This window comes from Procambarus clarkii, chromosome 82 (assembly GCF_040958095.1).
Source record: "Procambarus clarkii isolate CNS0578487 chromosome 82, FALCON_Pclarkii_2.0, whole genome shotgun sequence".
NCBI lineage: Eukaryota > Metazoa > Arthropoda > Malacostraca > Decapoda > Cambaridae > Procambarus > Procambarus clarkii.
In genome coordinates, this window is record NC_091231.1 from 9,143,714 (window position 1) to 9,170,403 (window position 26,690).

Sequence of the window (26,690 nt, forward strand, 5' to 3'; positions counted from 1 at the left end):
GTGACTGACAGATCAGATCGCATGATATAACATGAATGTTCCAGCCGTTCAGCACTTGTGCGGCCAACTCTGGCCCCCACACCCGCATAACGAACAAGCCTGACTCTTCTCACATCAATAATAACTTATGCAAGCTGTGTATATATAATAACAAGAGCAAACAACTTCAAGTATAAATAGTGCACTGCTGCTTGAATGTTTCACAACATGAGCAATAATTATAACAACAGACTGAAACCATGAATCTGGAGAGCGAAATTTATATAATGCTTCATAGTTATACACAAAAAATCACACTAATTTTTAAATTTGAGTTAAAACTAACGTAGATATATGACCGAACCTAACCAACCCTACCTAACCTAACCTAGACTAACATAACTAAATCAATAATTTATATTCTTAATATAATATAAAAATAATATTTAAAATAAACCAATAGGAAACAATTTATTGAAAATAAAGAAAATCACTCGGCCTATTAGTCAAATCGGGCCTTGCATAGTAGGCCGAGAAGTGCGTTCTGGCTACTAGATACATATTATATTACATATATATATATATATACACATACAGTATATTAATGAGAAAATCAATTGGAGCACTGTGGTGACTCGACCAGGGATCAGGGTGCTCCGAGCCACACACCTGACCCCTACACCACAACATGGTACAAGGTAAACAAGTACAACGCCCTTTGGCCGAGCCCAGATTGTTACTAGGTAACACCAGCTGCTGGCCACATTATTCCCCTTCCCCTATTCCCCCGCCTAAACTAAATCCGTTCAGACAAAAACTACTTACCTTGCCATACTGTGCCTGGCACAAGCGGTTACCTCCTTATCCATTTCAAACGGCACATCATGCACTCACATGTCAATGTCTTACTCAAATTACAGATCTTCACCTGTCCAGTCCCATGTGGTAGGGGGAACGCCTTGTTCCCCACATCTAGTCAGAAACTCCGTAAAAAAACGCCACTGGAATTGTATTTGATTTCAACACGCGCACTCGTCAACAACTGAGCACCGGGGAGTTGCTTTATGCTCGAGCGGCCAGTCTCCCTCACTACACGACGGCCCATTATGTCCAGAGACCTCTAGGCCGGCTGAATTCGACCTCTTCAACGGATAAGTAATAGTTCGCCAGGCTTCACTCTGGCGCCCGTACACCTGCGAGGCACAACACTGGGGTCCTCCTCGTGGAGTACACATGGGACCTCAATAACAAACACCAGCTGGCAACGCCGCGGCTCGTCCACGCTTGCTGGCTGGTCCCTGTACCTCTTTTTAATATGAAACATATACGTTATATCGTTTTGGCAATTAGCGCAGCAAGTGTTATCACTCTTTTGAATTTCTAAATAGGCGTAATAAGGTTAGATTCTTAGATAACACATGGGGAGATAGAAACAAATATATATATAGAGGGAGGGAAAATGGAACATTAAAAATTCCAACATTATGAAATAGTTCTATCGAGTCTAGAATTTTTAACTTTAAGATGCACATATAAATTTCGGTGGACGATAATTATTAATTGCTCAACCTACAATAATAGTGATGACGCTTCGCTCCGTCTGGGACCATTATCAAGTCGTCACGATGCCTTAATGATGACGTCATAAAGGCATAAAGGAACCTCGATAATGCTAATGATAGAAAACCGTGAGATGAACCAATATTGATTATAAAAATTTGTAATAATGCTAAACAGTCAATCTTGTAGCGTGTTGTGGGTCATGCCACATTGAAACGTTTCGATTATAAAATTACATCTTCATATGCCCAGAGATGTACGATTATTCGGGTCTCAGCTTCTCCATAGTCTTAGAAATTTATAGCACTTTAAGACATTGTGATTGTATCTTTTGAACAACGGGACTGTTGCTGTACTTCGGAGATTGAAATACACAATTTCATTACAACGCCTTAATTGGATTTTGTAGTTTAGAATTTGAGGAGACGAGTGTGAGGTTTCTCTCTACAGGAGGTGTTAAGCAGATACTCTTTTGTTATATGTGGTTGGTTAGAATATTAGGTTCCTTAGAAACGTGTATATGAAAAGTTAAATTTATAGTTTATTGATGTCAGAGCAGCTAAGCAGTTAGTGGGTCATATCTGTTCTTGAATTATGGTTGGAGGACCATAGGCTATTACAATACAGAGGGTGAGGGTAAGAATGTAATACACTAAATTTATTTAAACATGATAGAATTTATCAAGTTATGTAAAACATTGTACACATTTTGAAATTTCTGTACCCCAAGATGGTGAAGTGAGACTACCAGCTCACTTGCTCATCGCTTTAATAATAGTTTACTGACAGGTAGTTTGTTGACAGTTTCATCATACAGCTAGATCAGGTGCTTCATGGAAAATGTGAATACAATAAAAAGATTTCTTCTAATTTTTACTAATAACAACAAATCTTTCTTGGCTGAATTCAACAAGAATTCATTTAAATATGCAAGATTTTATATCTTGACTAGTCAACAATTTGGCTAGAAGGCCTGCATTGTGGAAGACCAATATGTTAAGAGGCTGCCTACATGACCCTCTTATATTGGAAGACTATAGGCTAGGAGGCCTACATGACATTTTATATTGGAAGGACTGTAGGCTAGTAGGCCTACATGACATTTTATATTGGAAGACTGTAGGCTAGTAGGCCTACATGACATTTTATATTGGAAGGACTGTAGGCTAGTAGGCCTACATGACATTTTATATTGGAAGGACTTTAGGCTAGTAGGCCTACATGACATTTTATATTGGAAGGACTGTAGGCTAGTAGGCCTACATGACCATCTTTTCCTTGAGAGGCCTATTTTCTAGGATTCTTTCAAACCCAAATCTCTCAAGGTTAATGGATTTCGATTTGCCATCTAATATGTACTCCATTGCTGCCCGACCCACGGCTATTGATTGCTGAATACCTGAGAAAAACATTTTGGAAAATTATGTGGAATTTTATGCTGGTTTTAGTTTACTGTTTTATAACTATATAAAGACTTCTAAAACTATGTAAAGACTTCTATTTAAGAAATCTAAAAGACTATAGAGTTTCAAAAAAAAAACTTGTAAAAAAATGCAAAATATGTGAAACATTCACTAAAGACATGAATGTTTCGCAAATCTTTTGACAAAAATGTTGGGAAAATGCAGGTTGTGTTTTGTGCTAATTGCACAGTAAGTAAGTTGAATAAACTTCTTAGGTGGTGATGCTAGAGTAGCTAAGGCGAAGACAGTGTAGATGACAGGCGGCAGACTGGGTGACAGGTGGCAGAACTGGTGACAGATGACAGATGATGACAGGTGGCAGAGTTGATGACAGGTGCAAAGGATACGAGGACAAGGTGCAGGGATAGGATGGAGGGAGGGAATGATGCCCATTAACTTGCACCAACGGGGGATTGAACCCGATTGTGTGGATGTGTTACAATAAAAACACGTGACCCAGTAGTGCCGGTTAGGCTAAGGCAGCGGGCTAAGGATACCTGAGCGATGTGATTGAGCGACGGAGTTGAAAGAAAATACTAGTGTAATATTTTCTATATATATAGCGTTTAGAAAATGCATTCATATAATGAAGATTATGTCATCCTGAATAATATCACACAAATGTTGTTAGCCTCTTTTTGTCCTCTTTGTTTTGAGCTGGTAGAAACTTATATATATATTTTATAATTACCAGAATTTTGAATAAACCAATACTCACCGTGGCCGGTGAGTCCTGTGGCTATACACACATTGGTAAGAACCGGGTGGAAGCCAATGATGAGATTCTGGTCGAAGGTGTTGAAGTCGTAGTAGCCAGCATAGGCACTGCGGACCTGGGCAGAAGAATAGTCAAACAATACTCACTAATATGATAGGACAATTATAATACTGTGTTTTGAATACAATAATAACCACGATTTCTAGACAACCATGTATGCTTCTCAGAACCTGCTGATTCAATTCATTTTACATTTCAATTCTGTCAATAATTGGTGTGCCATTTAGATAATCTACAAAAAAAAATACCTTCAAGTTTCCAAAGGCTGGTACTCTCTGAACCAGCACTGGCCATACATCTGTGTCAAAGAACTGATGGTCAACCTCCAGGTCGTCCGTGGGCGGTTCGTCGACCTCTGTCGGGGACTTGCCACATAGGTAGAGTCGCCCACTCTTGCTGCCTTCCGGTCGAAAGTACACCCCAGTGTAGTCGTTGAATATAGGACAGCCGTCCCACGGACCGTCCGGGGCATGCACACAGTAGACGTATCGTTTTCTATAATAAGAATACTACAACTACTAATATTAATACCACTACTACTACTACTACTAATAATAATAGTAAACTTATTATTATTAATACATGCAACTGAAAACTCACATCCCAGAAGTGATTCGAACTCATACTGCCAAGAGCACCATATCCACTCGACAATAATTATAATAATAATAATAATAAACTTATTATTAGTATTATTATTAAGACACACTGGTTTAATAAGTGTTATAAAGTATGAATATGTAATAAGTCCACTAATACCCAAAGCGTTTCGGGCATAACAAATAATTCAGTAGTATATTATACAGGTATGATGAGGCAGACAATGCTAAACACGAAGTAAACTAATATAAATATAGTTCAAGAAATTTACCAAATCATAGTTGCCTGGAAGATACTTGCTTGCATACTTGCGAGACAACTGACAAACAATTAGACCAATATCAAATCTACCCATACCTTCAAAAATATTAAAAAAATATATTTACTCACATCTCCTTAATATAATCTACACAGCCCTTGACAAAAGTGAGTTCCCAATTGGCCTCTTCATTGACCTGAGAAAGGCCTTTGATACTGTAAACCATAACTACCTCTTACTTAAACTTCACCACTGTGGTGTCCGAGGCCTTGCTCTGGTCTATATTCGTTCCTATCTCAGTGACAGACACCAATATATAGCTATCTATACCATAACCTCCCCCACTCAACCATTGGCAGTTGGGTGCCACAGGACGGCATCTTAGGACCTCTGCTATTTCTTATAAACATCAATGATTTGCCAAATGTTTCTAACATTCTTAAACCTATGCTATTTACTGATGATATTACCTTCATCGATTTTGACCCCAATCTCCACACACCAAATAATATTGTAAATAATGAATTAAATAAAAAAAGTCCACTCATGGATGTCAACCAACAAATTCTCATTAAACATAGAAAAGACCTACTACATTTATTTGGTAGCAAATTATCAAATCAAATTCAACTTCAGATAGAAAATGTTAAACATTAGCAATAAAAATGAGGGCAGGTTCCTTGGCCTGTACATAGACAAGAGCCTGAACTTCAGCACCCACATTCATCACAGCCAAAAAAATCTAAAAAAAACGGTTGGTATACTCTCTAAAATCAGATAGTATGTTCCCCACTCTGCTCTCCTCTTATTATACTAGGCATTTCTCTATCCCTATCTTACATACGGTATCTGTGCATGGGGTTCAACCACTTCAAATTACCTGAAGCCCATCATCACTAACAGAACTATAACAAACTCTCTCTTCAGACAACACACAGCCCCTCTGTTTAAGTCCCTTAACATGCTAAACATACACTCACTCCACACATTTTCATGTGCTATTTACATGTACTAAAACTTGTTTCTAAATGCTAATCTTGATCTAAAACTTTTTCTTGATGGGTGTAACCCATGAGCACCACACCAGAAATAAATCTCTCTTTGATATCCCCAGTCAAACTAAATCTATGCAAACACTCTATGCAAATAAAAGGATCCAGTCTATGGAACATACTCCCTAATGAATTAAAAAATGGTCCAACCGACGCCTTATTCAAAAGTGAAACCAAAAAATACCTAATTTAACCCTCATAGCTTCCTACCTTGTGCTTCAAACTCACACTGTATCTTGTACTACCCACTTCCCCAATGTTAGTATTTAAGACATATATCTTCACCAGTGTAATCACCTCTCTCAATTTATATTGTAGTTATATGTCGATATAAAATGTTGCTATAATGTACTTATTCATCTTACCTGATATGTTAGATTAAGGACCTGCCCGAAGCGCTATGCAAGAATATACAAATGCCAATCTTATGTAATCTCGCCAACCTACTGTATGTTTTCGTAAATAAAAATTATTATTATTATTATTATTGTCATTATATATAGCTTTTAATGAGAACTTATTGAAAACAAGACTAGGAGAAAATTAACATGTTATGGGGTAACACTTAACTTTAAATGGGAACTGGTAATATTTATGGATTGTTGAACGATTTGAAGATAATTATATAAGAGATGTGTATAAACAACCGTTGTCTTAACATTACAGTTACTAATTTTGTTGTCTAACATTATTTGTAAAATTGTTGCCTAACTCCCGGGTACCTATTTACAACTAGGTGTAATGGTTTGCAACATTACGGGCTATTCATGCCCGTGCCACCTCTTGCCTCTTAGGTGGCTTAATCTTCATCAATCAATCGGCTCGTAACAGTAACAAAACTTAAACATAGGGAGTCGAGGTTGTATGACCCTTGCCTAGGCACTCACCCAGGCACTTATCTGAGCACCAGAGACACTCACAGAAGCACCCGAGGCACTCACCTTGGCTCCACAGGTATGGGCGTGGCCAGGGCTCCCGGCCCGTCACCCACGCCCGCCAGGCGCCCCAGGGCGCCGGACCACGCCCCCGCCGACACCACCAACGTTGAGAATTGTATCTCTCGGGTCTCCCCATTGGCCAGAGTCACCTGCAGGCCAGTATACATCCTTAGAGTAACCAAATAAGTATTCTGGGTATATTGCATCTCAACATAGTCACTCACAAACACAAAAAGAGATGTTACAGGTACGTGAAGCTCACAGGGAGGAAAAGTGAGTCCAGGACTCATAGTGAACTAAGAGGTTATATGATGACTCAGAGAGTTATACTGGTATTTCTGACCGTGGCGGTGGTTAGGGTGTTATGTGGTACTTGGCTGTGATCACGGGCAGGCTGGTGGTGGTGGGGCTGGAGGTCCGTCACTGCCCCGGTCACATACAGTGCCCCAAGCGACATCGCCTTCCGCCGCAGTCCCATCAGTAGACTCCAAGGATCAAACCTGCGACATAACCCACTACTGGACGTTCAGAATTATCAGGTGAATGTTGCTGATTATTATATTGGTCGCTATTTACGATTTGCCCCCGTTGCCCGTTAAGGACACACGCCACATCTTTACTACAGACATTCGTCACTAACATCCTGCCGAGGTCCCCGGTGATTCCCCTCAATCCAATTTTCGCGAGGTCACTCAAAGTGTACTCACTCGTCACACGTCACTCACTCTTAGCACACTCGGTCACTCAAAGTATACAGTTCGAGTGTGTTAAAACACTGCCATAGATAGTTTAATCATCTCTGTTTCCTTATACTCATTAATGGCTCTAAACGACTTACAATTAAGCTGTAATATGCTTGTTTGAAGACAATGACACACGCGCATTGTTGATAAAAAAATAGAGGCAAATTGGTCCGGATTCACACACACACACACACACGTCTCCAAGATCATGTTAAAGTTGTTACCCTTTCCAAGTTTGCAGTAAATGAAGGTAGTTTAAATTTAAATACAGTTGTAGATCAAATAAACAAATCCACAAGGGCCGTGACGAGGATTCGAACCTACGTCCGAGAACATCCCAGACGCTGCCTTAATCGACTGAGCTACGACTTGGTCAAAAGAGTTGAAACCAGAAGTTTCAAGGAGCTCAGTCGATTAAGGCAACGTCTGGGATGCTCTCGGACGTAGGTTCGAATCCTCGTCACGGCCCTTGTGGATTTGTTCATTCAACTGGAATACGGCTTGACTACAAATTTCTCTGGCAATACAGATTGCATGGGAACTACCTTACATAAAATATAAAGTGTATTGACAAAGCTATGGTCACAAACTTGTGCAATGCATGCTAAATTGTTGAAATTGAGCCGTTTAGAGACAAGCATATCATTGTATTATTAATGGTAAGAAAATTTAAATTTAGTATAACAAATAAATAGAGCCTAAGAGTCAACACTTTCGACACTTTGAATATCATTGCAAAAAATCATCTTAAATGTCTACAAACCATCCTTCGTTGTTGGTGCCTATGACAGCCGCCGCCACATTTCCTACTTGCAACCAGGGGAATTTTTGTTGCAGTTGACGAGGCCAGAGCCACTCCACCTCCGCTCCCAGCTCCCTGTCGGCACATCATAGTGGTAAGCCAAGGTATTACTTCACTCATTCTTAATAATGTGAGATATATTTTTTGTTAAATGTTGATATACCTGAAGCATATGAACGATATACCTGAACCTGTTCGAAACGCTTTGCGTAATAGTGGCTTTAGGCATTGTATGTACTAGCTCTATCTATAAATCTATCAACTTTTGTATCTTACCTTGTATGTATGTACTTTACCTGAATAAATATTTGTATTTGTATTTGTATTTATATCTTCGCTTATGGTACAAGAGCATTTTATGCAAGCATTTTAATTGTTTATATAAGACAATTTTATTTCTTGGACCTTTGCTGAAGGTAAGGTAATTATGAGGTGAAAGAGCCAAGCCAATACGAGTGTATAGCACTTGGAAGGGATATAAAAATAAGGATGTGGGATGGGACGGAGGAAAGAAATGGTGGCCAACCATGGCCTGATCCGGGTCATGAGTCATCAAGCAATTACGCATAATATTTACGAAACATGTACATCTTTCTTTAATCATGACGGTTTTGTTTACATTTAGTAAAGAGTTTATGAGCTCTGAAGTACTACGATGTTAGTTATAAATTTACTAACCTTGGGTTGTGTAATTTTGAAACTCGTAAACTATTTAATATATGTAAACAAAGCCGCCATTATCAAGGCAAGATATACAGGTTTCGTAAGTGATTGCATAAACGCTTGATGAATACTGGCACAGAGTTCAACTTACGTCTGCAGTCTGTAATTCTCCTTCATCTGCTCGACGCCATCGTGGAGAGCGGGAAAGAGGTAGCCACGGGGTGTGAACCGGAGGTTGGGCGGCTCTGCGCCCTCCACCGCCAGCAAGCGGTCTGCCTCCTGCAGGAACCTCATGCTGGTCATCGACAATTGGATGTTCTCAGCCACGCTGAACTGCTGACGGATGTTCCCGAGGGACAGGACAGTGGAGGCTTGTTTGTACTGTGGTATAGGGAACGATACAAGTGAATTTGCTGAACGGATTGACTAGAGGAAACACTGAGAGAATTGGACCACTGGAGGAAAGGAGAGATAGGACTACATGATAACAACATATCAAATCTTGAAGGGCAGTAGAGAAATTGGAGCATTGTTTAAAACTAGGATCAGCAGGACGAGAGGTAATTGATGGAAACTAGAGACACAAATGAGACAGATGTCAGAAAAAACTTTCTCAGTGTTAGAGCTGTCAATAAGTGGAATACATTAGATTCCGAAATCGTTGAAGCAAATTTGATTCAAAGTTCTAAATATAAATACGATAAAAGCGTGAGAAGTGAGTCATTTCATTAATCTAAGAACGTTCGGAAGGCGGAGCCAGGAGCCTAGCCCGACCCTGCAAGCACATCTAGATGAGTACAATGAAAGAGAGAAAAAGAATGAGATCCAGATAAAAACATGTATTACTGACATTCTTATTATCAGATACGCAGAATGAACGATAGAGCAGACGTATGTCCTTGGGAACACAACACACTCTCTCAGCTACCACAAGGTCACCCCTCAAACATCTCACACTCCTCTCTACTTTTGTATATCTATGCGGACATACATTGCTTTGCCGCATCTATACGAGCTTCGGCTAAACAGTGAAACATTGTGTAGCCGAAGAGGTAATGATCATAGCAGGAGAATGTGTAGTAGAGAAGGCTATACGTATAGTGGACCAAAAAGCCAACAAGCATATGTTGCCTCACGGCGTCTAGTGAAGGAATGAAGTAAATGGACATTCAAATATATCTTGTTGTGGAGTGTGAGCATTGTGTTTGAGCGTGTGTGAGTGAGCGTTGTGTTTGAGCGTGTGAGTGAGCATTGTGTTTGAGCGTGTGTGAGTAATGATGGTGTTCGATACCCGAAGATGCAGTACTCACAGTAGAGTCACGTTCGACGACCACTACGCTGAGGTCTCCACCAGCTCGCTCCTTCAGGTGGTAGGCGACTGAGGACCCCACGGCGCCTCCCCCGGCCACCAGCACGTCACAGCGCCCAGGCCAGCTCGTCCCTGCCGTCACCCACGTCAGTAATCACCGGCCCATGTATACTTTCAACTGTACGTCTTATTACGAAAATTTTAACTGGGGGTCAGAATTCATCAAGCATTTACGCAACCACTTACGAGACTTGTACATCTTTCAACAATCATAGCGGCTTTGTTCAGTTATTAAAGTTTACGAGCTTCGAAACTTCACAACGCAAGGTAATTAGTCATAAACAACCTCGTAGTGCTTCAGAGTTTATAAACTATTTAATAAATGTGAACAGAGCCACCACGATTAAGAAAAAATATACGGGCTTCGTAAATTGCCCGAAACGCTATGCGTAGGCTTCAGGTATTGTATGTACTAACTCTATCTATAAATCCAACATTATGTTGAAAACTCTGCATCTATGTATGTACTTTTCCTCAATAAATTATAATTATTATTATTATTATAAATGTTTGAGGCATCCTCGCCCCTGAACACTCAACATATTTGTGATTAAAGAATTGTTGCTTAATTCATATTTAATTATGTTCTCACCATCACAAAAACAGCGAAATTTGTTCTGGACAGATGATCTATGGACGCCCTCAGCTTTTAGTACACTCCTGAAGTTAGTACATTGTAATGAAATGTACGCTGGGAGGCGATGTCTTAGAAGCGGCGCGGAGCTGTACATCCTAACCTCTCAAGTGGGGGAGTGGCACTGAACATCGGACACCAACTGGTGCTTGGGGTGAGGGCCCCTGATACTGTCTGGGGTGACACCAGTCGTGCTGCACTGACTAGCATACTGGTGTGTTTCATACTAATGTATGTCATATAGGTGTGTTTTCTCCAGCCTTTCTCAAATAAATAAATAAATAAATAAATAAATAAATAAACAAATAAATAAATAAATAATGTGTGTGTGTGTGTGTGTGTGTGTGTGTGTGTGTGTGTGTGTGTGTGTGTGTGTAATCTCCAAGATAAACTGGATGACAATTGATGTGACAAAACATCTTGTTTAATTAAAATCTGCTATACTTTTAATTAAAATCATGATGTTATTCATCATCAGAAAAATAATACAGAAAAGTCAGATTAAGAGCTAACCAGCAAGACATGAAACTTATTCTAAACAGAATTACACAAAATAAGAGAAAATTACACTAATCACAAGAAAACAACAAAACTTTACTTACATAAATTGATGAAGCAAAGTAAGATGTGATAATATTCAGTATTAACAATAAAGACAACTCAAAATTATAATTATGACCAACAAGAAAAAAAACTTATACAAAACAAAAATTAAGTCATTATTGAATGCCAATTACAGTTAATATAATATACACAAATATTACTCAACAATAAACAATAAACCAAGGGGGGTAGATATAGCCTAAGCTACTCTATCCCTTTGAGATATATTTTTTTCTTGTCTCAATAAACATTCTTGAACTTGAACAACAAACATTATTCTCAGTATCTCAGATAAGACCACTCGTCACTCACAGTGAGCACCAAAGACATAATGAAGGGAAACTAATATATACAATATATAAGTATACTGTGTACACATGAAACATAAATGGAATAAAAAAAACTTTGATGAGTTTACATAGTATATAGTTGGACAAATGAAACAATATTATTTAACAGAGGCCGCAGCTCTCTGATATATAGAGATTCCTATATATCTGATATTCTCCCCTACGGGCTCACCATAGCCCGTGCTACTTGGAACTTTGTTCCAGGTAGCGAATCTTTAACAACAACATCTGATATTCTTTATATATCAGAGAGCTGCGGCCTCTGTTAAATAATATTGTTTCAATTGTCCAACTATATACTATGTAAACTCATCAAAGTTTTTTATTCCATTTATGTTTCATGTGTACACAGTATACTTCATAATATATTTTCTATATATCTGATATTTTTTAAGTCCACTACGGGCTCACCATAGCCCGTGCTGCTTGGAATTTTTGTTCCAAGCAGCGGATCTTAAACAACATCTGATATTCTTAAGTCAGATAGGCCATTTGTACATGAATTCTAAAGTTTGACTCCTGTATTCAATTTCTTTCTTTATTATGCACCCCATACCCATCCCGTGGGCGGTGGTGTAAAGGATTACAGAGGCACATAATCGGTTCAGGAACTGAACCATCTAGTTCGTTTAGCTAAGCAAATAACATTCTTTTGACGCTAGTTACAAAATTATTAATGTTATATATACATGTTCACATACTGATGCATACATGTACATACGTATACATATATACATACATACACAGACATATTTAATCACCCACACAAATCAATAAACTTTTGTGTCACAAGTGATTCAACAAGAGGCTCGCAACAGTCACTATACAAGGCACTTTACATCTATGGTGAGTCACACAGTTACTAGTCTTGCTCCACACCCACCCAACTAGGCGGCAGCTTTACAGTCATGTGCATGCATTACCTACAGTAAGCAAATTTTGGATACTTCGCTAAGATTTCGGGCAGCACATCATTATGAATGAAGTGCTCTTGGACACTATTGATGTTGTTATCTGTAAATTCTGCGATTTTTTCACATTCCATTATATAATGACGCAAAGTATGCGAATAGTTCTGCTGCCAGAGTTTACATTTAGTCAAATCTACATCAGCAGATGTTACAAATTCCCAGAGGTACTTTTAGCCGAGCCTAAGCCTAGCAGTGGTAACATCTAGATGTCTGCCGACACTTACAAAGATTTAATCTTGATCCTCAAGACCTAGAATCCTGCCGATCTTTACATTGAAAATACCTGAGGTCATACATTTGGTATACACCAGCACATATCTGCATATTCACCAAAAACTATCAGCAGTAATCAGCTGCTGTTAGATAAGAGTTGACCTATTTTATCTGAATACATTTGGAACTCTTAGGTTGATATATGTAAGAGTTCACGTTTTGTATTTTTAATTTTAGTTCAGAAAAAATAAAGCTAAAAAAAAATTAAATATTTCTAGGTCTAGAACAGCACATGTATGTATTATATTAGGCCTAGAAATGCTAGGAGAGGCTAGGTAAGTTTCAATATTTATGTTGTGGTTACAAGCTTCCGATTTGTCCAAATTCAATAATACAAGTAAACTTTCTGGTTGTGGTCGTCCATCACTATATATTGGTACTTTGGACCAAATAGGTACTATAAGTACTAAATTTTAGGATGACAGACGGCCTTCTTTGTGGTATTTCCATAGATGCTATAAAAGATGTGCTACCATACGCAAGACCATCTTGGATAAGCAATTCCTCCTATGGCTACTGAAAATCCTCTAACTGAACTCCATAAGATGCATACAGTTGACCGTACAATTCCTTACGAATACCAATGCTGCATTATGTAGCCATAAGTTTTCTAGATTGCTGAGAAACTGCACTTCTTTAATCAAGCAAATAGACATCTTTCACATGCCGAAGTATCGAAGTATCGATACTGTCGAAGTATCTTCCTGAGAGCATATTGTAGTAGGTACCTAAACATAGTGATGGTAGTATTCCCTCTCTGGTCAGTAATCTTAATTAGCTTTTGTTACGAACTCATCCGTAACTGAGTTCTTTTAAACTCTGATCCTTCTCAAGTCCTGAGATCTCAAACCTCGGTGGAAATGTAGTGCAATGTTTAAGGTAAGATAAATAAAATGGAGCATAAAAATATCCCTCATTATTAATTACAACTACCATTATTTACATCCCTCTGATGAGGTCTTCCAGCGCTCCACTAGCCTACTCGCTAGCACGCTCAAACAGTGAAGACTTCCAGCGCTCCACTAGCCTGCTGGCTAGCACGCTCCTACAGTAACAGTGCTCCACTAGCCTTCTGGCTAGCACGCTCCTACAGTAACAGTGCTCCACTAGCCCTCTGGCTAGCACGCTCCTACAGTAACAGTGCTCCACTAGCCCTCTGGCTAGCACGCTCCTACAGTAACAGTGCTCCACTAGCCCTCTGGCTAGCATGCTCCAAATGGGAAGTCTTCCAGCTCTCCACTAGCATCCTTGTTAGTACACTCCAGCAAAGGAGTGTACTAACTCTGGAATGTATTTCAGCGTCCCAATGTCGACCAATGTACTGCTTCACTCTGTCCCGTCTGCCATCAGTTACCGGTACCTCATCACCTCCCAGAACAGCAGACTAGAAGATGGGAAACATTATTAATAGGAGGGTTAACTGATTTAACTCTGAACCTGGATCATAGCGCCGAGATTCGTCACAGCTTTCAGGGACGTCTCACACTATTTCGAGAAACCGAGATGATGCAAAGCATAGAGTACGTTCTTGATTACAGGTTCCTTATATCTCCAGATTGTTTTGTCGAGAACTGTGTGATTCAAGAATGAAGTGCAACTCTTACCCAAGTCATCAACACAGTGTTTGCGGTAGTGCTGGAGATGGGCGTAACTGGTGGGCAGATCGAAGGTGTTGCAGACGTCGAGGCAGGATAAAGGGTAGTGGTTGTGGAGAGTGAGGACGCGCTGAGGATCATGGAAACACTTGACGTAGTAGCCGGGCTTGGTGTAGTTGGCGGCGCGGTAGACATGTTGCATCAGGTGCATGTAGGGCGGTATGTCATGGAAGTAGCCATGAGAATCCTGCATGGGATCCAGAAAGTACACATTGCGAGCGCAGTAAGATACCCGAGTGAGGTTTCGTGCCTTCTCTCCTGCGGCCACTTGATCAAGAAGCGACCTCCAGTCTCTTGCTGTCTTGGGCACGATGACTTCATCTGTGTCTAATAAAACTATATACTTGTAAAGGTTCATGTTTCTGTATAAACAGTCATTATATGGTATTACTTCGTTCTGGCGTTTGTGTAATCCCTTATTTTTCAGGTACTTATGTAGCAAGTTGCGCTCATTTGGTTGTTCACCGGGCAATGAAAGTTTCTTAACATCTACCAGTCCTAAACGTTCATAGTATTTAAGAACTTTGTTAATACTAGGTTGTAGTCCCATGTTGTAGAGGAACACTTTGTCAGCACCGAGAAGGAAGAGCAGTTCTAACCACTCCACAATACGCACGGTTTTATCTATGTAAAAGTCTAGCCCTTTGACGCACACAGCAAAATTCTTTTTCTGCCCATTTTGCGGTTGGTTGTTGATGACCCGAAGGTTGTTGGTTGGCTTGTCGCAGGGCTGCTCCACCAGCGACACTGACTGAGGCACCAGCTGTCTGTGTTCAGCTGGTACAATACACTCAAGCAGGTATGGCTGTAATATACCCTGGTTGTAATTACCCCATTCCTTGTACCATATATATCTGTACTCTGAAACATTTACAATGACTGGGGAGATTTTGTCATTAAACCAGATCTTGCATTTGGTCTTCACGGATGGTTCAATGCGATTAATCATGGCAAGAATTCTAAGAGAAGGTGAGTGTTTACTCAGAGTGCGGTTGTCGTAAAAGGCGCTGTACATGTAAAAACTGCCATTGCTGGTCTGAAGGACCTGCCAGTAAATACTGTTAAAGTGAATATCAAATAGTTCAGGGTATTTACTACAATTAGTGTTGCCTGATCCAAAGTGAGGGTCATTCCTTTTACGGTAGCTGAAGGGCAGGTTAGGCAGTGTGTCCAGGACCTCCTCCATCTCTTCTTTCCCAGTCATGTCCATCGCTGGATCCAAGTACAACTCGCTTAAATGTGAAGTGAAGGGAGAAATTTTTAAAAAGATTACTGACCGAACGAATTTGTCAAATTCCTATTTAATGACAAGTGAGTAATAAAATTGATTTTATAAAGCCCCAGATCAGAAGTTGATCAGTCAACCCATACTCTCAACTAATTTGTGTCATTTTGTACATTATGGTCCCCCCCAACATACAAAACTAGGGGGTACTATAACAAAATAGCAGCTCACAAATATCCACATTTACTATGCATAGCTGGTTAGTCATCCCCTTCCTCAGGCCGTGTTTATGCCACGCAGAGGTCGAAATTGATGAATTTTGCGTTGCGCAAAAATCATCAATTTTAATGTTGTTAACTCAAAATTGGAATTCCTCAAATATAAATTAATAATATTATTTTTATGTATTTGTATATTTAAGCAAAGGTAAGGTTTGGTATTTCGGTTCTGTTGGAAAATATTTGTATTTCAACCCATCTTCAGACCAAGTCCCTTCCATCCAGGGGTCGACGCCAAAGTCGAATTCATAAATTTTAACATGCTGTTCATTCAAAACAAAAATTTTCTCTAATATAAATTAATATTATGATATATTAGCATATTGTGCATATTTAGGCATTAGTTAGGTTAGGTGTTTAGGTTCTGTTGGTGATTATTTGTATTTGTAGTACTTGGGTGAAGCATTTACCAACTCGTCCTCGACTCAAGTCCATTACATCCAGCGGTCGACCCCCAGCCCGTCCTCCAAACAAAAATCCAAAAGTGATTCCATGCACCCGCCGAACCCCGTTTATGAATGAAAAACGGTTTACACAAGACTCACAACTGCTGACGTTCGAACACTTCCGGAACAAGTGCTTCACTGACGAATTTTATTCGAACCACAACGCTGTAAATGCTTCACCCACGTACTACAAATATAAATAATAGCAAACAGAACCTAAACACCTAACCTAACCTATGCCTATATATGCACAATATGCTAATATATTATAATATTAATTTATACTTGAGAAAATTCCCGTTTTGAATGAACAGCATATTAAAATTTATGAATGCGTCTGTGGGGTCGACCGCTGAATGTAATGGACTTGAGTCGAGGACGGGTTGAATATAAATAATCACCAACACAACCTAAACACCTAGCCTAACCAAACCTATGCCTATTTATGCACAATATGCTAATATATTATATTAATTTATATTTGAGAAAATTCCCGTTTTGAATGAAGAGCATGAAAAAATTTATGAATGCGTCTGTGGGGTCGACCACTAGATGTAATGGACTTGAGTCGAAGACGGGTTGCCTGTATAATGTGTTTTTCATTCATAAACAGGGGGTCTGGCAGCTGCATGAAATCCCTTTTAGGTTTTGTTGATAAGGACAGGCTGGGTTAGGGTAGGTGGGTGACTTGGGTTCGTTCATTTTAGTACCCGTTATTTTGAACTGTTTAGTAAATCAAGAGAACAAGCCGGATCAATATAGTTTTAAAACCACAAATAACTTTACACAAAAGTAATGTTTACGAATTTTGAAAGTACCTTGTAGACGTCTGGGAGCTGTCGAGAATAGAGGGTTCGTAGACACGTCTGAGGAGCCTCTCCTCAGCTTCCACAGACACAGCCTCCCACGCCTGGAAACTGAAGCAGTAAATACAGTAGAGAAGGTGACGTTAAACCACAGTAAACAGTAATGAAGGTGACGTTAAACTACAGTAAACAGTAATGAAGGTGACGTCTAACCACAATAAACAGTAATGAAGGTGACGTCTAACCTCAGTAAACAGTAATGAAGGTGACGTCTAACCGCAGTAAACAGTAATGAAGGTGACGTCTAACCTCAGTAAACAGTAATGAATGTAACGTCAAACCACAGTAAATAGAGGTAATGTAGTGACCTTTTCAAGAAGGGGATAAAACGTGTTAAGTCCGCAAATACGATCACTGCTCTCTATTGTCATGTTATGGACTCTTTAATCATTGTATAGTTTGGTCTTCTTTTAAAATCATTTTTCCTGCCTCTTCCCTTCACAAACATCTTGTCGAATCATACACAACATGACTGTAGTAAAAGTGTTATATATATTATTGTTCCGGATGGATGCTCGCTTGACTGTTTCGTTTGGATGCTCGCTTGACTATTTTGTTGTCAGATCAGCTGTGTCGTGCCTGTGTACAGGTTAGTGGAATGTTAACTCCTAGTTTAATTTCTATTTGTTCTAGCTTTAGTCATTTGCTTATTATTATATATAGTTTAATCACTGTTTATTCATTATATGTATTGTATATTATATGGCTTGTGTTATTGCAGGATGTAACTGTACTGTAATTATTTGATCAATAAAGCCACAATGTCTGGCAACGCTTCTCCTTTACCTCAATGACTAACATGAATCTTAGTTCTCAGTTTGTTGCAGTTGACTCTTGCCTTTCTCAGAACATAGTTAAATGCAAACCTTCTTAACAATCGTGATTTGACTTGACTTTAGCACCTTTAGGCTTTCTTTACTTTCTCGTTTGTCTATATTTTCACCTTTCTCTTACATATTTGACCTTCAGCAGTTCTCTTCATTCCTCTCAACACCTGTGTTCTACTTCTCACCTCACCTAATATATTATATTATATATTATATTATATATATTATATATTCTTACCTAATATATCCTCTACCACTCTTTACACGACCTGATAATGGTCCAGGAAGAACACAACCTATCAGATGGTGACGATGAACATGGCGAGGAAGAACATAACCTACTGATGGTGATGTTGAACATGGTGAGGAAGAACACAACCTACCTGATGGTGGTGATGAACATGGTGAGGAAGAACACAAACAGCAGAACTCGTTGAACCTTTCTGGGAATGTACTCTAATAAGCTGTAGCGTCTGGTCAGCTTCATAATAGTGGATGTACCTTCCTGTTTACCTGTTCCTGTAACACAAACATACATTAACACTTCCTGTTTATCTGTTCCTGCAACACAACACACAAACCCACTCTGCTACCTCCCAAAATACCACTACATTGATCACTCCTGCAACACCCCAGCATACACTGCCTCCTCATGCATCACCACAACACAAAGTGCCTTCTCCTGCCATTCCACAACGCACTAAAGCACACACACACACAAATAGCCTTTTGCAACGCCATAATATCCCTTTACTAGTAAGGTTTACTTCTGAAAGAAGAGGGGGAAGTTCGGTAAACCAAGTTTGTTGTATGTAAACTTTACAGCTCACCCATTAGCAGCACTTTATGTGGAGTTAGAGACTTACACACTCAACCAATATTCCACAGGTTGTGTGCATTTCAGGGACTGAAAGCTGGAGCATTGCGGAAAAAAACAGGAAGTATTTCTTTGTTATATCCCTTCCCCTTGACTCACACACACATGTCATGACGAGGGACGAGAAATTAATGGCAACAGATGCGAGGAAGAGGGAAGATAACCAAGTAACCATAGTCCCTCCATCCCAGAGGGGAGTAGGGATCGAACCAACCAACGGCAGTTCAGCAACCCCAGAGAGAAATGCAACATCCCCACCTTCTTTCCTATAGAAACCCTCCTCACCTGAGCCCTCTCTGTCCCTTACCAAATGGCCATCCAACCCGCCCAACCCTCTCCTGTCCCCCCTATACCCTCTCTTTCCCTCCTACCCATGGCTCCCACCCCCTCCCCCACCCCAGCAGCTCCGAGGCACTGTTAACTATCTCAGAGGACGACTCCATCCGATTCGCTTCACCCACAAAAAGCTTCCTACACTAGTGGGACCAGTGTCAAGGAGTTGGGTAATTATCCAGTCCATTCTCGCGAGCGTTCCCAGCGTCAAGAAACTGTCGTACTAAAGTGCCCTAACCTAACCAGCCGGAGGACCTACAAGCAGAAAACGGGACATTATTAAGTCAATTTCGAAAGCCACTACCATTTTCTTCCTTCACTGATGTTCGGACAGCTTGCTGAATGGTGTTTTAATGTAATGTGGTCATTTATGATAAACCGAGCACAATGCCAAGATCCTTTACAGGTATCAAAGCTAAGGGGGCAATTTAATACTTCGTTTCTTGAATTAACTTCAGAGCTGTGCTGTCCATATCAACCAGTCATTTAAATAAATTAATTTCCGTCTCCCAGAACACACACTTCATCTTGGCTTCTTACTGTTTCACGCGTTTTGTCTCGGCTAAACAAATAAATGATTATGTAAAAACTATTAATTAAAGTCTATTAACTTCAATTAAATAGTGAAAATAATTATAAATTTCTTTACCAGAGGTAAGTCAGGAAGAGACAGAGGTTTGACGTTGAAGAAGGACCTTAATATAAGTCTGGTGATGAGGACGATGCTCCACGCTGGACTGAGTGGGTTGGCAGCATGTTCCCGGTATATGAGCGCCACACCTAGAATACAGAAACCTCTCCCCATTTATTGAATATTTACAGCCCCCCTTGCACACCTGTACGCCATAAGCTGATGCCAGCATGTCAACAACTGCCACAATAGCAATACAGGAAATAATACAAATCATCACCGCCTGGCTACCCCCCACACACACAGGTGTACACTCTGACTCTTCATTTTCCTTTGGGAGTGTATTACTTAAGCCAGTCTTACAAGATAACAGGAATACTGAATTGCAATCTGCTGTTATTTAATGTTTCTAACATTGATACAACGTTCATAATGTTTGTACAGCGCTCTTATTGTTTGTACAACGTTCATAATGTTTGTACAACATTCATAAATGTTCATAATCTTTGTACAATATTCACAATATATGTGCTATGTGCATAACGTTTTTACAACGTTTATAATGCTTGTCCACTATTCATAATGTCTGTATAATGTTCATAGCATTTGTGCAACGTTCATAAAGTTTATACAACTTTCATAACGTTTTACGTTCATAATGTTTACAGCGTTTGTATGCAACATTCATAACGTTTGTACAACATTCATAATGTTTGTACAACGTTCATAAGTTGTACATTTATAATGTTGGTACAACGTTCAGGGCGTTTGTGCAACGTTCCCTTTCCAAGGCTAATGCCAAGCTATACCCTACTAGTTTCCATGGAACATGACCTGCCCATCAGTTTACAGCCATTTGCCAATTACTGATGGGCGAGCAGAGGTGAGTAGTTAAGAACTGACGCCTATGGTCAGTTCTCCCTGGCTAGGAATTGACAGTGGTATACAGGGTCCTGAACGATTCCTTACACAAGTTTCTGAAGACAGTTCTTATGTTGGCCAACCTAGCATATGTCACTGATAATATCCTTTTGATGTGGGCCTCTGGGGACAGGTTCGGTGTGATATCAACCCCCCAGATCTTTCTCTTGACTCATGCAGGATTTCACCTCCCAGATGGTATCTTGTGTTCAGCCTTCTGCTCCATTCGCCTAATTTCATTACTTTACACTTTCCTGAGTTGATCTTTAGCAGCCATTTTCTAGACCATTCTGTGTGTGTGTATATATACGTGTACGTGCTGTGCGCGAGTGCGTGTGGTGCGGGAGTGTACAAATGTGCATACGCATATGTAAATTTGTGCTTTATTCTATAACATAGCTTTGTGTGTGTAAGTGTATGAGTGTGCATGTGACTTCATGCAAGTATTCTTATCACGCAAAGCTTGCATTGTGTTGTCGGGTATACATGCAAGAGTGTGCCACTGTCAGTTGGTGACAGATATGTATCATGATGTATAATCTAGTAAACAAAACAATCTTTCTGATAAGACTTTATTACCCCAGGCGGTGTATACTATTTGTTGTATACGACATGTGATGCAGCCAAGCCAGGGGCTCAGCTAGACCAGGGGCTCAGCTAGACCAGGGGCTCAGCTAGACCAGGGGCTTAGCCAGACCAGGGGCCTAGCCAGACCAGGGGCTCAGCTAGACCAGGGGCCTAGCCAGACCAGAGGCTTAGCCAGACCAGAGGCTTAGCCAGACCAGGGGCCTAGCCAGACCAGGGGCTCAGCTAGACCAGGGGCCTAGCCAGACCAGGGGGCCTAGCCAGACCAGGGGCCTAGCCAGACCAGAGGCTTAGCCAGACCAGGGGCCTAGCCAGACCAGGGGCTCAGCTAGACCAGGGGCTCAGCTAGACCAGGGGCCTAGCCAGACCAGGGGGCCTAGACAGACCAGGGGCCTAGCCAGACCAGGGGGCCTAGCCAGGGTCGAGTTCCTAACATTACTCTCTAATGTCAGAGTTCAAAACGTTGATTCCAAAATATATGTAAATCAAAATATATTTTAATTCATATATGAACCAAGTATTATGTCAACAACCACCACGTGATTTTTTCGCCAATTTGTTATTGTTGTTTCATGACACGTGTCGCCAAGAGTCCTTGGCCAACCCGTCCCCAGGCCAGGCTCGTTAAAGCGGCGGCCGTCTCTCCATGATACATTCACCAATATAAATTAATATTATAATATATTAGCATATTGTGCACATATATAGGCATAGGTTAGGCTAGGTGTTTAGGTTCAGTTGGTGATTATTTGTATTTGTAGTACGTGGGTGAAGCATTTATACACACGACTCACAAATGATTTCGTTCGAACACTTCCGGAACAAGTGCTTCACTGACGAATTTTGTTCAAAGCACAACGCTGTAAATGCTTCACCCACGTACTACAAATACAAATAATCGCCAACAGAACCTAACACCTAACCTAACCGAACCTATGCCTATATATGCACAGTATACTAAAGTATTATAATTTTAATTTACATTTGAGAAAATTCGCGTTTTGAATGAACAGCATATAAACGTTTATGAATGAGTGTGGGGTCGACCGCTGGATGTAATGGACTAAAGTTGAGGACGGGTTGGAACCACTCGGTTCCTCTGTACCGCCTCGCTTTTATGGTTGAATTCGAGTCCACACAAGTGTTGGCACCTCCCCCCCTTCTCACCTTTGCGCTATATGCATACATATGATAAACTCGAACGAGAATTGAGCATAAAAGAATGCCGAACAACATCAATATTTTGATCTATTTGTTTATTACACACTAGAATAAATCTCCATATGAGGCTGGCTGTATAGAAACTCTTTATTGTACATAAAAAGGTTCCCCTTGTTACTCTCTCCGCCAGGGCTCTGTGTCTACACTACATTACGTTTATACCCATGGATTACAACCCCTACGGGCTCACCATAGCCCGTGCTACTTGGAGCTTTGTTCCAGGTAGCGAATCTTTAACAACAACAACAACAACCATGGATTACAGGCGACTATTTTTTTATTTTATTTATTTATTTATTTATATATACAAGAAGGTACAATAGGTTTAAGATAGTACATTGCATTAATGTTTTTACTTTCTTGCAAAGCCTTTAGGACACTAACAGCCCCATACCAGGTTCCCAGCACCTGGCGGAATGAATAACTGAATAACTGGGTAGAAGTCAGAATAAGAAATACCTTTATGGGAGATGGGACGACTGCAGATAGCCTCCTTAGCAGCAGTGTAAGCACGTTTATTTAAGGCCACACACCAACATGACTGGGAACTCAGTTTAACTCCACTGTCTTAAATCTGCTGGAGATAAGAAATAGCCAATGTTGAATTGCGACTACTACAAGATGGACTGAATTAAAAGACTCCAGAGACACGAGGGCACTGCAAGAGTCAACTACAACAACAAAGGAGGATTGACAGAAGAGGAAGGAAGAGGGGAAGAAGAGGAAAAGGCTTCCAGCATAATCTGTGAACACGACAGCAGGAGCATAAGGCTCCGAAAGGACAGAGGACTATCCCATGGAGCATTACACCCCAGCAGCTGCCCACCAAGTCCCCTCACGACGACAACGGGCTGGAAAGGAAGGGGTCATTTACAGATAGAAAAATACTTTGTATATTTATGTTGAAGGCCGCCGCTTGGATGAGCCTAGCCCGGGAACTGGTTTCCCACGTACTATACAAACACCTGGTTCAAATAATTTAAACAAAACCTAAACACCTAACATAACCTAGGTCTAACTATACAAGAAATTATTATATTAAATAATACTTTTTATTGACTTACTGGTTGTGTGATAAGGAGGACAACTCTTCTTAGTGATCACGTTAACTGTCTTGTGAGGAGTCCCAGCTTCATAAGGACTGATGTTGATGTTCCTAACCTTACTCCACCTAAGAACTGTTATTTTACACCAGCTAGTCTGATGTGAAAATAATCTACGTTCAGATTTCACATCAGAACCTTGAAGCTTTTTAGTTGATGAGTTTATTTGTATCCATTAGGAATAAACTTCATTCAGTGCTAAGTTACTAAGTTGCAATCATGTTAGTACCAGGATTAAGCCAGAGCAAACTGTGTACCAGAGCCTTCATATGGTCGGTTGACAGACTCATACGTACCTATGTGTTGTGCAAACCTATCCCAAATTCCTGTCAACGTAGGAATGAATAATGGCTGATGGAATAACGTTCTAATCTGTAGAATGGTACAACCAACACAAGGCTGTTGATTGCCGCTCGGGTTAGTCATCACTGACAGGTGTGAAGCAGTCCAGTTTAGAGTACCGGATCCACTCGGGTCCCATTTTATAACGTTTGGAATAGGTGGTGTTGGGGAAGAGGACCTCGCCGCCCGCCAGGTAGCTGCCCCAGAACCCGAAGGTGCCCACCGTCATGATGCTGTGGTTACACGCCGCCAGGATGCCCAGGTCCTCCTCCGCAGACCTCCCTGCAAACACACACAACATATCAATGAGTTAATATTATTAGAACATAAGTACAAAGGAAACTGCAGAAGGCCTATTAGTCCATACATGGCATCACCTATTTATATCCACCCAAACTCATTCATATACATGTCTAACCTACGCTTCAAACAATACAGTGACGCCACATCAATTATTTGCTCCATATATCAGCAACCCTATTTTCAAACCTCTATATACCCAGGTCTTTCTTTCTTGTGAATGTACATTGTTCCGTGTTCTGTTTTGTGCTGGGGTGACGGTGTAGGTGTACCTGGGGGTCAGGACAACGTCAGGGTGGAGGTGTAGGCCTACTTAGGGCCAGGACAACGTCAAGGTGGCGTTGTATGTCTACCTGGGGCCAGGGCGACGTAAGGTGTTAGCAGTGTAGGTCTACCTGGGGTCAGGACAACTTCAGGGGTGACAATGTAGGTCTACCTGGGTCAGGAAATCAGGATGGCGGATTATGAAATTAAGTGAGCAAGACAAGGAAAATACTTGGCTTCAAGAAATGTAGAAAAATAAGCTTCGAAGAATAAAGAAAGCCATGCTTCAATAAATGAGGAGCAGTTAGGTGAGATAGAGAGAACTAAACAATTGCAAGCTGAGGCACATGTCTCATGGCAAACTGAGGACAGAGAAAACGAGGCAAGGAGAAAGAAGCAGAATTAGCAACACCCTAAACCATCATATACAGGCCCTGAGGAGTAATGCAATATTTTAGACAACCGCAATAGCTTTCGGACCACCAGTAAGTGTACTTTAATCCTAAACATGATTTGTAACTAAAACAAACATTGTGTATATGCATCTAAAAATTGTACCTCTCATGTATGTATCCGTGATTGTCGGTGAAGTTTTCCCTATCTCAAGGAAAGACTCACCTGACCACATCATGATAAGACAACCGAAGGCGACCACAATATAAATGCACGTATATGGTTTTCATAGCACATCAGTTTTCATAACACAACTATACAGCGTCTAGCAAATGGATAAAGTAAGTTTTGTTACAGACGCCAGGTGGTGACAGCATCCCCCCCCCCCTCAAAAAAAAATGTTTAGTGAACACATTATCTTCCTTTACCTGCCCTGGAAACATGGGTGAGTTACATTAGGAACTAAAAGAACTCTTAAAGCTTTTAATTTGGTACAAAATGGGCAGACTCAATTGACTGGACACAAATGTAATGATATGCAACACTACCTATCATATGTAACACTTCCTATCACTCAAACTTTACCATCAATGAGTGAGACCTAACTTAGATTATACAGCAGGAACACCAACGCTGTGGGACTATGTAGATAAGTTAATTATTTATTTGTTTAAAACCAAGTGGACTATATATTTTAATTGTTCCACGCAATTCCCACAGTATGGGCTGATTTATTTTGTTAATTAATTCAGAATATATAGTGCTTTAACTGAAGTTCTGTTTGATTTAATAAATAAATGTTTAATTTTTTACATTAACACACTAGATTATCTAATCTGTTATTAAATTTATAAACAGCTAAGTTGTTCAGGAGATCCGTAGCCCAGAGCATAGAGAGATATCAGCAACAGACCAGAGGCAGCCTAGTGTATAATATGGCTGCCTCTTGAGTTATTGTTGGAATCACCTCTCTCCTGCCGCCTAAATTCATTATTAGATTGTGGTATTAATTTATAATCATTTCATTTAAGTACAATATACCTAATTAGTAGACTCAAAGGACTAGCACTCAGTTACTAGTCATAGTAACTGTTTATAATCCTGCCCAACACCTCTCTTGTCTCCCAGATAGTGCATGTCTGGTCAGAAACATACAAACGATGGATAGAGACGGAAATTAACTTATCAATAAGGATGGGTCGGAGTTGAGGCTGTTGGACATGCGGGTACTGACGACAGTAATCACCTGTATGCCGCGTAAATGTCCAATATTCGTATAGCGTGTCAACGTGATCCACCAACCACGCGAGCTGACTCCACAGTCATGGCCACAGTCAAGCCGACACAAAAGTGTCGGCTTCCTCAGACACTTTTTAGTCAATGCGA

The 26,690-nt window shown here is 40.3% G+C and overlaps 3 protein-coding genes across 8 annotated transcripts in view; all 3 read right to left on the bottom strand.

Moving 5' to 3' along the window:
- The window catches only part of LOC123764305 (uncharacterized), a 45,817-nt gene extending 43,900 nt beyond the window's left edge, over window positions 1-1,917 (bottom strand). Inside the window, exon 1 of the mRNA XM_069316069.1 lies at window positions 805-1,917. Within this exon, the coding sequence (XP_069172170.1) occupies window positions 805-848 (44 nt within the window). The 5' untranslated portion in view covers window positions 849-1,917. The remainder of the gene's footprint in view (window positions 1-804) is intronic.
- A 143-nt stretch (window positions 1,918-2,060) lies between these two features.
- On the bottom strand, window positions 2,061-11,035 carry LOC123764309 (FAD-dependent oxidoreductase domain-containing protein 1). Of its 2 annotated transcripts, none has more exons than XM_045751907.2 (9): window positions 10,799-11,027; window positions 10,148-10,278; window positions 8,989-9,218; window positions 8,136-8,249; window positions 6,973-7,129; window positions 6,633-6,778; window positions 4,029-4,275; window positions 3,721-3,835; window positions 2,061-2,938 (listed from the first exon to the last, which is right to left on the bottom strand). In XM_045751907.2, exons 1-9 carry the CDS (start codon window positions 10,935-10,937, stop codon window positions 2,799-2,801), a joined length of 1,419 nt encoding a protein of 472 aa, XP_045607863.2. In that variant the 5' UTR covers window positions 10,938-11,027; the 3' UTR covers window positions 2,061-2,798. The 2 variants fall into 2 exon arrangements, 1 of the variants encoding a protein (XP_045607863.2); XR_006773541.2 differs by having other exon boundaries at window positions 2,915-2,938; window positions 4,029-4,289; window positions 10,799-11,035.
- A 3,324-nt stretch (window positions 11,036-14,359) lies between these two features.
- On the bottom strand, window positions 14,360-26,616 carry LOC123764308 (uncharacterized). Of its 5 annotated transcripts, XM_069316071.1 has the most exons (7): window positions 26,551-26,616; window positions 24,571-24,629; window positions 23,362-23,476; window positions 20,194-20,324; window positions 18,718-18,853; window positions 17,460-17,558; window positions 14,360-15,924 (listed from the first exon to the last, which is right to left on the bottom strand). In XM_069316071.1, the coding sequence occupies exons 5-7, from the start codon at window positions 18,819-18,821 to the stop codon at window positions 14,523-14,525; spliced, it is 1,605 nt and encodes a 534-aa protein (XP_069172172.1). In that variant the 5' UTR covers window positions 18,822-18,853; window positions 20,194-20,324; window positions 23,362-23,476; window positions 24,571-24,629; window positions 26,551-26,616; the 3' UTR covers window positions 14,360-14,522. The 5 variants fall into 5 exon arrangements, with proteins under 5 accessions (XP_069172172.1, XP_045607859.2, XP_045607858.2 ...); XM_045751903.2 differs by lacking the exons at window positions 24,571-24,629; window positions 26,551-26,616 and adding an exon at window positions 24,302-24,434; XM_045751902.2 differs by lacking the exons at window positions 24,571-24,629; window positions 26,551-26,616 and adding an exon at window positions 24,302-24,342 and having other exon boundaries at window positions 23,362-23,479.
- Between the last annotated feature and the right edge of the window lie 74 nt (window positions 26,617-26,690).